Source organism: Lycium ferocissimum, unplaced genomic scaffold (genome assembly GCF_029784015.1).
Source record: "Lycium ferocissimum isolate CSIRO_LF1 unplaced genomic scaffold, AGI_CSIRO_Lferr_CH_V1 ctg6280, whole genome shotgun sequence".
NCBI lineage: Eukaryota > Viridiplantae > Streptophyta > Magnoliopsida > Solanales > Solanaceae > Lycium > Lycium ferocissimum.
In genome coordinates, this window is record NW_026726292.1 from 43,942 (window position 1) to 56,961 (window position 13,020).

Below are 13,020 nucleotides of genomic sequence, written 5' to 3' on the forward strand. Positions count from 1 at the left end.
CTTTATTAGCCTTAATGGCAGTATTTATATGGAATGAATTTGACCGTTATCAAACGGCCTTCCAATATTTATTTTCATTTGGTGACACTTTATGGCAGATGTTTTCATGTGGGAATCATTTTCTAGTCTAATATATATTCGATTGTGTTCATTTTGGAAGGGTGAAAAATACCAAGAGCTAATATTTTTTCTTCTCATTTCTTTTGCGGATTATTTATTTTGGCTCTTGAGGGATACACCCATACCGGGTGAAATATCCTTAAGGACAGTGTCGTAATTGACATGCCTCAAGCTTTCTAGAATTTCCTGCAAGGTTCGTGATCAAGTATTTTCCGACAAGGTTCGTGATCAAGTATTTTTCCATAAGATTTCCAACAGTCTTAAAGATATTTCACCCGGTATTCTTACGGAAAATTAAAAGAGAATAACTTAGTACAATCTATCTAAGTTCTAGATATGCGTCTGCTAATATTTGAATGTTAAACGTACTTTATAAAGGTAGATGAACTTTGACCTCAAGATGATATATATAATCTCCTTTCTATTTTAGAAGTATTTATGATTGTATATTATTTTTACAGACTTGTAGATTGTTAATGTGTATGTGCATCTTGTATGGTGAAAGATATAGCACTTTTAACTTCTGGATTGTTGGTTTTGTGTAGTTATATATATGGCAAAAAAATTAATGAAAAATTTGATCGTAAAACTTTGACTTTGTGGGGAGACTTAGCTGTAATTTTGTGAAACTACTTTAGGATCTAAAAATAATCTCTGTTTATCTTGTTTGGTCATTTGGGTGAATAAATTGTTGAATAATTATGATCATTGTTTATTCCAGTAAGTATGGGGCATTTATGTGGATTTAAGCTCTGTGTTGCTTTTATATTTTGAAAAATTTATGTTGGTATTTGAATATAGAAGGTATCAAAGAGTTTAGCATAAAGTTTAAGTTGGCAAAAAATGTTTATTAAATTTTTGAAACCTCAGAAATTTGATATTCTTGTTGCGACAATATGTACATTTGAGAAACAAAGGATATTGTATTTGTGATGGAAGTTCTTCATGATCTTAAAAAAAATAAAAAATAAAAAAAATTGTTGAATTACGACAGATTTAATTACTGTATAAATATGATATATTTTGTGTGACAAACTAAGCCATCATGTCCATCGATATCGAAAAACATTCGGAGAAATGATAATCCTGCTAAGTAAAAATATATTATTGTGGTCATTTCTCATGTGATGAATCTTGTGGCTAATGTGAAATATTGGGTGTTAGATGACTTTGGTGCTGCTAGGCATCTTTGTGCTAACAAAATAATTTTGTATTTTACACCTAAGTTGCAGAAGACGAATGATTTATTTATCTCAGTGATTCAAGAACTTAAGTAGTCCTTGAAAAGGAAAAAGTTCTTAAACTCACATCTGAAAATTTTTGAGTGATCCATATTTTTTAGCTAATATTCTGACCAATTTGGTTAATGAGGAATTCTTTTTTAACCAAAAAAAAAAAAAGTTGGAGTGAAGTTTTTATTTTGAGTATGATAAGGTTGCATAAATAATCATCTTATGAGCAATGAGTTTGCAATCATGGTGTATCTGTGTGCGCTTACAATATTTAATGATGTTATAAATGCTAGTATATGTACTTATTTTCTTTCATTTATGTGTGGCATATCAAGTGTACATATTCTATTTTTTAAGAGCTCACTTAGTAAGATTTATTCGTTTCATTTTTTATGAAAATGGTACTTTCTTAAATATTAGTTGATGATGACATAATGTGGTTATTAGTTGAATATAATATTTTGGGTGAAGCTATATTAGTAGCTTGTTATTTATAAGATGAGTCTTACGAAAAATTGATAATACTTATTATGAGTTATGAAAAATATTAGACATTACAACTTCATTCTAAAGCAGTAACCGACTAGACAAGTACAATTTTTTTTTAAAAAAGCTCTCTTCTCTCTCCTCCTATTACCATGCAAACCCTAATCTAAACCTACCTTCACACTATGGCCACTCCGGCCACTGGTCAGCCGTCAACGGCGGCTGGCCAGCCTCCGTCAACGTCCAACCTAGATCACTACCCTCCCCTTACCAACACGAAAATACCCGCTTCTCAGCCTATTGTCCTGCTTCTATCAGTCGAAGATACAAATCCTACAACCTACATGCAGACTTTTGTGCATGAATGTACCCCTACTACCAACCCCATTGTTGATCCTATACCTATCAAGGAGGTTCAATATGTTGATGGTATCCCAGTGGTGCATTGGACTACGTCAGAAGTATCAAGAATGGAGCAAATAGAGAATTTAAAGCATGCTATTGTAGGTAAGTTCTCATATGGCTGGCCAGAAATGGATGAGTTGAGAGATATTGTTCCAAGTCAATGTGGTGCTAAGGGAAAGTGTCAAGTTGGATTCCTAAGAGATCGACATATTTTGATTAGATGTTTTTTAATGGAAGATTTCATAAACATCTCTTCTAAGAGTGCCTTTTGGTTGAAGTCTAAGGATGGTAAGTCTTATCAGATGAGACCTCTCATATATAATTCCCATTTTAGGGTGGACGAAGAGACTTCAATTGCAATGGCATGGATATCTTTCCCTTATTTACTGCCTACTTACTTTGTTAAGAATCTTTGTTTACCTTAGCATCGGCAGTTGGGAAACCATTGTTATTGGACATGGCTACTATTAATAAAACCAGGCCTAATTGTGCCAGGGTAAAGGTGCAACTGGATTTATTATCAGATCTTCCTAAGTTTGTTATGATGGAGATTGAAGATGACCAAACCAAGGAAGTGAATGTTATGAAAGTAAAGATTCAGTGTGATCATTTGCCTAAGTATTGTACTGAATGTAAGTTACAAGGCCATTTAAAGGAAGAATGTATAGTGTTACATCCTGAGGTGAAGGCAGAAAAGAAAGAGGATGTCTATGAAGGAAAGGCAGAAGTGAAGATGAGTGAGGAAGTGATAATTGAGAAACAAATAATAGCAGCAACATCTAAGGGATTTCAATATCTAGGAAGGTATAATAGGTATAATAGATGGAGATATCCTGTGCAGCAATATTTTCCAAAGGTGTTGTCTAGTGGAAAAGTTGTTACTTATCCAAATTCTACTAACATGGGAAAGAAGAGGAAGGAGGATGGTCATGCAGGGAAAGACAAGCAACCAGAAGGATTTTCACTTCAAAATAATTTTGAAGTATTGAATGACAATGTAGAAGAAGGGGTGGATAATGATAACACAAAGTATTTGGCTCCTACTGACTCAGTAGGGACACCCAAAGAGCCAGATGTTTTAATCAAGGAGGCAGAAGATGTTGACAAATCTGATGAAAGTTTGAAAGTAACTAGAGAAGAAGGACATATTAGAATGCGGGCTGAGAATGTGAAGGAAAGTGTGGGTACTGAGATAGTTATTTACAAGGGTCCTGAAGAAAAGATTAACAATGTAGATGATCCCCAAGAGACAGTTACTGATGGAGGAGACAAAGTAGCAGATATTCAAGAACAAGTAGAAGATAGTGCAAGTTCTGGGATAGTTATTTATAAGGGTCCTGAAGAAAAAACTAACAATTTAGATGACTCTCAAGCTGATGGAGGAGACAAAGTAGCAGATAGCCAGGAACATGTAGAGGATGGAGAGAAGCAGAAATTAAATGATTATGTGGACAAGTTAGCTCAGGATCATGAGCTAAGCAACATAGCCTTTAATCAGGAGCATACTCAGAAGGAATTTCCTATTCCAATTGTGATCAGACAGGAGGATCATTTGAATTTTTCTATAAATCATGATGGAGTGGGATCCTACCCACCTAAAAGGGAGGAACCTGATGATTTGTATGTGGATCTGATGGAAAAAGGTCAAGATCAACAAATTCTACCCCTGAAGAAACCTTCTCCTTTGAAGGAACTGCATGATGTAGTGTCTCATAATCTATCAGATATGGCAGTACCTGAACAGCTTCATATAAGTAGCAGTGCTAAAGATGGGGTAGGTGAGGAAACCATAGAGCAGGTGTTTAATCAGGTAGCTAAGGAAGCTGATATTTCTCCAAAGTCCATGCAGAAAGGGAGTAAGAAGGGCAAAAAACAAAGTGTAGTGGATATTCAGCCTATAAGAATATTGCCAAATAGAGCTGTGAAGAATGTCAATAAATCTTTATGAAGACTCTATTTTGGAATATCAGGTCTGTGAATTCACAGCAAGCTTTTCATAGAGTGCAAATGTTACATAGGCATCATAAATTCTCCGTCATTGCTTTGATGGAACTATTTCAGCATGTTAGAAACATTCAAGGATTTAGAAGGAGATTGGGCATGAGGTATGCACATCATAACTGCAATGGTAAAATTTGGTTCTTTATAAATGATAATATAGATATAGAGGTGATTCAGGATACAGATCAACAGATTACAGTTAAGCTAAATTTTCAGGAGGATAATAAGATTCTTATGACTACTATGATTTATGCAAAGTGTGAAGCATTGGAAAGAATTAGTCTTTGGGATAACTTGTATAACCTGGCTGATCAAATGGAAGTGCCCTAGCTTGTGGGAGGGAATTTCAATGTCATTATGCATGAAGATGAGAAAATAGGGGGTCTGCCAGTTTATCCAGATAAGTATGAAGATTTTGCATTCTGTGTGAACTCAAGTGAACTATTTGAAGTTTCTTTTAAAGGGAGCTTATTCACATGGTGGAATGGTAGAGCTGGTAGAGATTGTATTTTTAAAAGGTTGGACAGAATGCTCACTAACTCAAAACTACAGGATTGGTTTGGTCACATGGAAGTTGAACATTTATCTAGAACTGGTTCTGATCATGCTCCTCTTCTACTTACTTGTGGAAATTCATCTCAACATGTAAGGAAGCCTTTTAGATTTCTAAAGTTTTGGATAGAACATGAATCCTTCTTAGAAGTTGTGAATCAAGGGTGGAATACTGAGTTTGAAGCAGATGAACTCATTACTTTTAAACTGAACCTTAAAAAAGTTAAGTCTGTTTTTATCAGAATGGAGTAAAGCTACCTTTGGGGATATCTTCAAGCAACTGGTAGTAAGGGAAGATATTGTGAGAGTTAAAGAACAGTTTTTTGAAGATGATCCTTCTCCTGCAAACAGGATGGTTCTCCAACTAGCACAAGCAGAATTGAAGAAGTATATGCATTATGAGGAGGAGTTCTGGAGACAGAAATCTCATTTTACTTGCTTTTCTGAGGGGGATGGGAATACAAGGTTTTTCCACAATATGGTAAATGGTAGGAGGAAGAGATTGCAGGTCAAAAGGATGAAAAAGCAAAATGTAAGTTGGATTGAGGGGGAGATGCTCTAGCTGAGGAAGCAACTCAATTTTATCATCATCAGTTTACACAGGAGGATATCTCCTCAGATTTCTCATTGCTGCAACATGTTCCTAATATGGTTACTCAGGAGAAAAATCAAATACTTACCAGCATGCCAACTCTAGAAGATGTTAAGAATGCAGTTTTTGATCTATCAGGAGATAGCTCAGGTGGTCCAGATGGTATGATAGGAGCATTTTATCAAGTATGCTGGGAAATTGTGGGGGCTGATGTGTATAATATAGTGAAAGTTTTCTTTGAAGGACAGACTTTTTGCCAAACTCCATAACTCATACAAATCTGGTTGTGATCCCAAAGAAGAATAATGTTGAGACCTTTGCAGATATGAGGCCCATAAGTCTCAGTAATTTTATAAACAAAGTGATCTCTAGAGTGGTGCAAAATAAACTTGAAAATGTTTTGCCCTCTTTGATATCTACTAATCAGTCTGGTTTTGTAAAGGGAAGATGTATCATTGAGAATGTATTGTCGACTCAAGAAGTGGTTTCAGATATAAAACTTAGGGGAAAACCAGCTAATGTGGTGCTTAAATTGGATGTGGCTAAGGCTTATGATAGAGTATCATGGGATTTTTTGGCAAGAGTCCTGAGGAAGATGGGATTTGCAGAAGTATTTATAGATATGATATGGAGATTGATAGCAAACAATTGGTACTCAGTTCTATTCAATGGACAGGCTTCTGGATTTTTCCATTCAACAAGAGGTGTTAAGCAAGGAGATCCACTCTCTCCTGCTTTGTTTATTTTGTCTGCAGAAGTGCTGTCTAGAGCATTGAACTCTTTATTTGAGGACAATGGCTTTAGAAGCTATGGAATGCCTAAATGGAGTGCTAATTTGAATCATCTTGCTTATGCAGATGATACTATTATATTCTCATCTGCATATGCTACTTCATTACAGCTGATCATGGGAATATTACAGGAGTATGAGCAGATGTCAGGGCAGCTTATCAACAAAGGAAAAAGTTCCTTCCACATGCATAGTAAAGTTGCAAATATGATAGTGCAGTAGGTGGAGGCTATTACTGGTTTTACTAGGGGGTCTTTCCCTTATGGATCTTTCCCTTTCACATATGGATCTTTCCCTTTCACATACTTAGGTTGCCGAATCACACATGCAAGAAAGAGAAAGACTGATTATAATGATTTGATCAAAAAAATGAAGGACAAACTGGCAGCTTAGAAAGGAAGACTTTTATCTTTTGGAGGAAAAGCTATTTTGATCAACAGTGTTTTACCGAGTATGCCAATTCACCTACTCGGCTATCGACCTCCAAAGGGTGTTATATATGATCCGCATTGGGTGTTTGCAAGATTTTTTTCCGGAATAATTGTGAAGAAGGAAGAAGAAGACATTGGTCTTCATGGATGAATCCGTGCTTGCCAAAGGAGGAAGGTGGAGTTGGCTTCGCATCCTTATTTGATGTTTCTAAAGCATTATGTGCTAAACTCGTGGAAATTTAGAACTACAAATACTTTATGGTCAAATTATATGTGGAACAAGTATTGTAAAAGGCACTACCCTCGTATGTGCCTTGGAAAGCGAGAACTCCTCGTGTCCGGAAAATGATGTTAGAAGCTAGAGACAACATGGAGCATGAAATGTGGTGGGAGCCAAGAAGTTGAACCTGCTAATATCCGGTTTGATAATTGGACAAAACTTGGAGCTTTATACTACTTAGTTCCCGATGATTTTGTTGTGGATGAAAAGACAAGATGTCAAGGAATTGAGAAATCGGGATGGGTGGAACATGAGTAAACTACAAATGCCTTTTTCTACCGATATTGTTAATCATATACTGGAAGAATTAAACTTTCATGAATCTACAGAAGAATGGGATAAACCAAGGTGGATGATGACAGCATCTGGTAAATTTATAGTTGGAAGTGCATGGGAGCTCTTAAGAAGGAAAGCTAGCAAGTCTGATATATACAAAAGCATATGGATACCAGGTTTGCCTTTCAAAATCTCATTCTTTTTCTGGAGATTGTGGAAATGCAAACTACCAGTAGGGGATGTAGTGAGAAGGATTGGGATTGACACAGAAGGAAAATGCTATTTTTGTGATCCTAAACAATGTGAAACCGTAGATCATCTATTTGTCACGGGAAAATTGCTTCACAAAGTCCGAAGATATGTTAAAGTCCGTAGGAATCACAACAACTTTGCTTCAGGTGAAACAAGTGATACAGGTCTGGTGGAATGCTGATTTTTCATCTAAGTTCAAATCTATTATTAGAGTCACTCCAGTGATCACAATGTGGCAAATATGGAAGTGGAGAAACACTGTGGTGCATGGAGGGAAGATGACAATCAATAAGGTGATATATGAAATAAATTTGACCATACATCAGATGTGCAGAGTTAGACATCCAAGAATGCAAGTACCAAAGTCTCTTCCACAGATTATGCAGATGTTTGAAATATACAGACCACATATAGTGAGCAAGATAGTGAGATGGAATTTGCCTATGCTAGGGTGGTTTAAGTGTAACTCACATCGTGCTTCTAGAGGTAATCCAGGGCCAAGCTCAGCGACATTTTGTATTAGGAACTCTGAGGGAGACCTAGTGCATGTTATAGCTAGAAGAATATCAGATGGATCAAATTTAGTTGCTAAAGCAATGGCATTACATGAGGGGTTTAAATACTGTGTAACAAATGATCTATTGCCTGTAATCTTGGAGACTGATTCAATGACTCTTAAAATGATCTTGACAGGACAATGGGAAGTACCATGGAGTATCTCTTTGATCATAACGGATATTATAAGGTTGAGGAGGGATAAGGAAGTGAGAGTGGAGCATGTACTGAGGGAAGGAAATGGATTGGCAGATTTTTTGACTAACTTTGTTTTTGATTTTGCAGGTGAACCTCAGTTCAATAGCTACCAATCACTTCCAAGGAAAGCAAAACAGATTTTGAATACATTAGAATCAGACAAGCCAAAGATCATCAGATTCCAGGAGATTAACATATGCAATGAGGATTTCGCAAGCATGTCAAAACCGAAGAAGACTCAAAGCCTAGAATGATTTAGCGATTGAATATAAGGACTTTTCGACAAAAAGTTACAACAAAGGGTATTAGTGTGATTACATGCTCATTCTCGTTGTCACTTCTCCAAAGGATCCTTTTATACAATCATTCTTGAAGGAAAAGGTCAACACTACATAGGCCTGGATCAAACACAAAAACAGCTAAACATGAGGAACTTTCTGAAGGAATTATATTCCATCCTTGAAGCCTGAAGTTTAATTCAATGGACTGTGGATCCATAGCACCTGGTGAGAGCTTGAGGTGTTAACATGGTATCAAGTCAAGGCCAAAGGATTTGCAATAGACAAGCTTTTAGATTTCCTTTAGTTTGGTTTCATGTATTATATTCCTTTACTTTATGTATTTTAGCTTTTGTATAGAACTAGATTTTTTAATAAAACACTATCAGGCAATCTGCTTGGTAGTTTTAATTCAAAAAAAAAAAAGAGTTATGAAAAATATTATTCCTCTATCTTAAATTTTTGAAAATGTGGGGGTCATGGTGTCTTACTGGAGTTATGTCGAGAGAACTTTTCAAAAAGAGATAATATTTTATTTGGTCTTGTTATTCAAAATGTTTTTGAAAATAAAGTTTGGAAAGAAGGCGTTGATGATGAGATCCAAATTTTGTAAAGAAAATATATTTGAGAGGTACCATGAATTATGGTGTTAAATGAATTTTCCGTTGCGTATTAGAAAGATACAATGATGATAAACCGGATCTTTGATTCAGATGAGACAAAATCCACTAGAAACTACGTGTTCACCTTTTGTGGGGGTGAATAACATCCAATTCAGCCAAACAAAGAACAATTACTATATCGATAATGAATCTGAATTGAGGCTTTAGAGTTGGCTGGTTATGAGGCTGAGTGGTTAAGAAACTACTTAGTGAGTACTTAAATTGGAACAAACTCAAGATTTTTTGTGTTGACACAATGTGATAAAGAAGTTGTTGTAAGATGAAATTATTTCATGATTTATGTAATGTCTAAGGTGAATTTGGCTGATTCACAAGACTAAAAGAAACATCGAGGGAAATGAGACTTTTGCCATTTGGGAAGATTAACAGTGATGGTAACCCAACCTATTTGATTGGAGACCCCATGAATTAGGTTCATATGGGTAATAACAAATCATTAGTTGATCAAAAGTGCACTATTAAATTATGTTCTTTCATATGGTGTGTGAATATAGTGCAAAACTGCAAGGCAAAGTGAGGTTGAGCTATAAATTTTTAATCCATTACCATATCCTTTATAGGTGGTGTATTTCTCTGCAGAATACACTTGATGGATGGACCTATATGAGTGTGAAGTGGTGTCGTTTTTATGAAATTGTGATGGATTTCTAGAACACTCATGAATACCAGGAAACGCACACGCAAAACCGCGATAACGACAAAGATTGTGTGAGTATAATGTGATAGAATAAGACCCTAGGCTTACAAAAGAATTATTGGTTCATAGAAGTTCTAAACTTCACTAATTGTTCTGTAAGTTTAATCTTATTTTATCTAGGTCTGGTTCATAGTCTACGAGACACCAGATTCGACGCATTGTGCTCATATACGTAAACCCAGCAAAACTTCTTATTTTATTTATTTTATTATTTTGAGATATATGGGCGATTGTTAGAAAAATATTATTTTCTATTTATTATCTCAAAAATAATAAGGACTATTTCTAACATTTTTATTGGCTTTAATACAAAAGAAATATTTTTATTCATTATTTTAATACTATATTAATGACTCTTTAATGGCTAATTATTTTATAATATTATATCAGCTTTAATGCTTGAGAGACTATTTGACTTGGTCTTTGAATTCTTAAGTTTTGCAATTGTAACAAACAAGTAAATTCTTTGAATAGCTCTAATGGCTAACGGTAAGTTGAATAGCCATAATGGCTATTATTATTAATTATATTTTAATGTTGAGAGTTGAGACGCTCTAAAAGGAATAGAGGTCCATTAATGTAGTATTAAAATAATGAATAAAATATATATATATATATTCTCTTTTGTTGGTAGATGACAGAAAAACATGAGATATATGAAAAAACATATTCTACATATTCTTCCTTTCATATTATATTGTGCAGGGTTTTCTGCTTTGTGAAATTTTTGTTAGTTTCTGCCTCCTAATTTTGTACTAAAAGAGCTCGTTGAATCTTGGGGAACACACCCATCCCGAGTGAAATATCCTTAAGGACAGTGTCTTAATTAATTGACATGTCTCAAGCTTTCAAAAAAATTTCTGCAAGGTTCGTGATCAAGTATTTCTCCGTAAGATTTCCAACAATCTCAAGTATTTTCTAACAAGATTCGTGATCAAGTACGGGTGAAACATCCTTAAGATTGTTGGAAATCTTACGAAAAAATACTTGATCACGAACCCTGTCAAAAAATACATGATCACGAACCTTGCAGGAAATTCTTGAAAGCTTGAGGCATGTCAATTAAGATACTGTCATTAAGGAATTCTATTTTGTAAATGACAAGCACACAAAATAGCTTCACCCCAAAGATTGTCAAGTGCACATGAACTAACAAGCCTGCAATTCATCATTTCTTTAAAAGTCCTATTTTTCCGTTCAGCTACTCCATTCGATTCGGGTGAGTATGGAGGAGTACCTTCATGAATAATTCCTTCCTTTTCACAAAAGTCATTAAACAAAATGTATTCTTCACCTCTATCAGATCTTACTCTTTTGATCTTCTTATTCAATTGATTTGCTACTTCAGATTTATACAATAAAAACATTTCAAAAGCTTCATCTATATTTTTCAACAATCTTAAGGATAAATCTTGTTGTCATGAAGCACGGAAAATCTAACCTTGTTTTGTTGAAGAAAGTCTTGTTTATGTTCTTGATACTTTATGGTGTATCCAAGAGTGAAGTGTACAAGATTAGTGACGTGATCGGGTGGACATTTACTTGTTGCTGTGATTACAAATCATGGCAGGCTGGTAAAACTTTTGGCGTTGGAGGTTCTACTCTTGTTATACTTTCAACTATAATTGTCTTCGCTACACTACTCAACTTTTGGAATTATGCTACTAAAAAGTATGTAAGTATATCTCTACTCTTTTTAATGAAAATAAACATGGTTACAAGCCCAAAGTTATTAATTTCAAGAAAAGTGTGTAAGAAATTTGACAATCCTGCTGAGTCAAAAATTAATTCGGATGAAGCAAATGATATTATTTTTGCGGTCATTTCCCGAGAAAATATTGAGACCAGTGTGAGTGACTGGGTTATAGACTCTGGTGCTACTAGTCATATTTGTATGTTTGTTGGTTATGCTAATAATAGTGCTGCATATAGATTTCTTGTAATCAACAGTGATGTGATTGAACGCAACACTATAGTAGAAACAAAAAATGCTGAGTTCTTTGAGAATATTTTTCCTTTCAAACGTGATAATATTTCTCATGTTCCTACCTTTCAAAAAGAAAGTACTTCTAGTGTTCCTGTTTTCTAAAATGATTTTGAAAATGAGAATTTGAGAAGTAAAAGGACAAGGATAGAAAACTCTTTATGGTAATGACTTTTACACTTATATTGTTGATAATGATCCTTTAACTTTTTCTGAAGCAATTTCTTCTTCTCATGCTTCTCATTGGGAAGAAGCCCTCAAATCTGAAATAAACTCCATTTTACAAAATAATACTTGGCAATTAGTTGATGTACCCCCGAGATCTAAACTCATTGGTTGTAAATGAATTTTTAGAAGGAAATATAATCCTCATGGTTCTATTGATAAATATAAAGCTAGACTTGTTTCTAAAGGCTTTACTCAAAAACAAAATATTGATTATGTTGATACTTATGCTCCAGTGACTAGAATTTCCTCTATTCGTGTTTTATTTGCGTTGGCATCTATTCACAAATTATTTATTCACCGAATGGATGTTAAAACTGCATTTTTAAATGATGATTTAGAGGAGGAAATTTATATGAAGCAACCCGAAGGTTGTGTAGTGGCTGGTCAAGAAAATAAAGTTTGTAAATTAATAAAGTCTTTATATAGTTTAAAACAAGCTCCGAAACAATGGCATGAAAAATTTGATCAAGTTTTGTTAAGTAATGATTTTACCTCTGTTGAACTAGACAAATGTGTTTATACAAAACTTGTTTGATGGTCATTGTGTTATTATATGTCTTCATGTGGATGACATGTTTATCTTTGGTTCTAATCTTGATATAGCAAAATGAGACCAAAAAATTTTGTCTTCAAATTTTGACATGAAAGATATGGGAGAAGCAAGTGTTATTTTGGGCATAAAAATAATTAGAGACAATGATGGTTTAATTTTAACTCAAGGACATTATGTAGAAAAAATGCTTAAAAAGTTTGAAAATTTTGATGTGGTACCTGTGAGCATTCCTTTTGATTCTACTAATCAATTGAAAAAGAATCATAGAGAAGATGTTTCTCAAAATTATTATGCTCAAATTATTGGTAGTTTAATGCATTTGATGAATTTTACTAGATCTGATATAGCTTATGCGGTGTGTAGATTGAGTAGATATGCTCATAATCCTAACAATGATCATTAGAATGCATTAAGAAGACTTTTGAAA

At 34.5% G+C, this 13,020-nt stretch overlaps 1 protein-coding gene across 1 annotated transcript; it reads left to right on the forward strand.

The window, feature by feature from the left end:
• Window positions 1–4,601: 4,601 nt before the first annotated feature.
• LOC132045207 (uncharacterized) lies at window positions 4,602–6,400 on the forward strand. Its single transcript, XM_059435750.1, has 4 exons — window positions 4,602–4,889; window positions 5,020–5,328; window positions 5,391–5,550; window positions 5,637–6,400. Exons 1-4 carry the CDS (start codon window positions 4,602–4,604, stop codon window positions 6,398–6,400), a joined length of 1,521 nt encoding a protein of 506 aa, XP_059291733.1.
• Window positions 6,401–13,020: the final 6,620 nt, after the last annotated feature.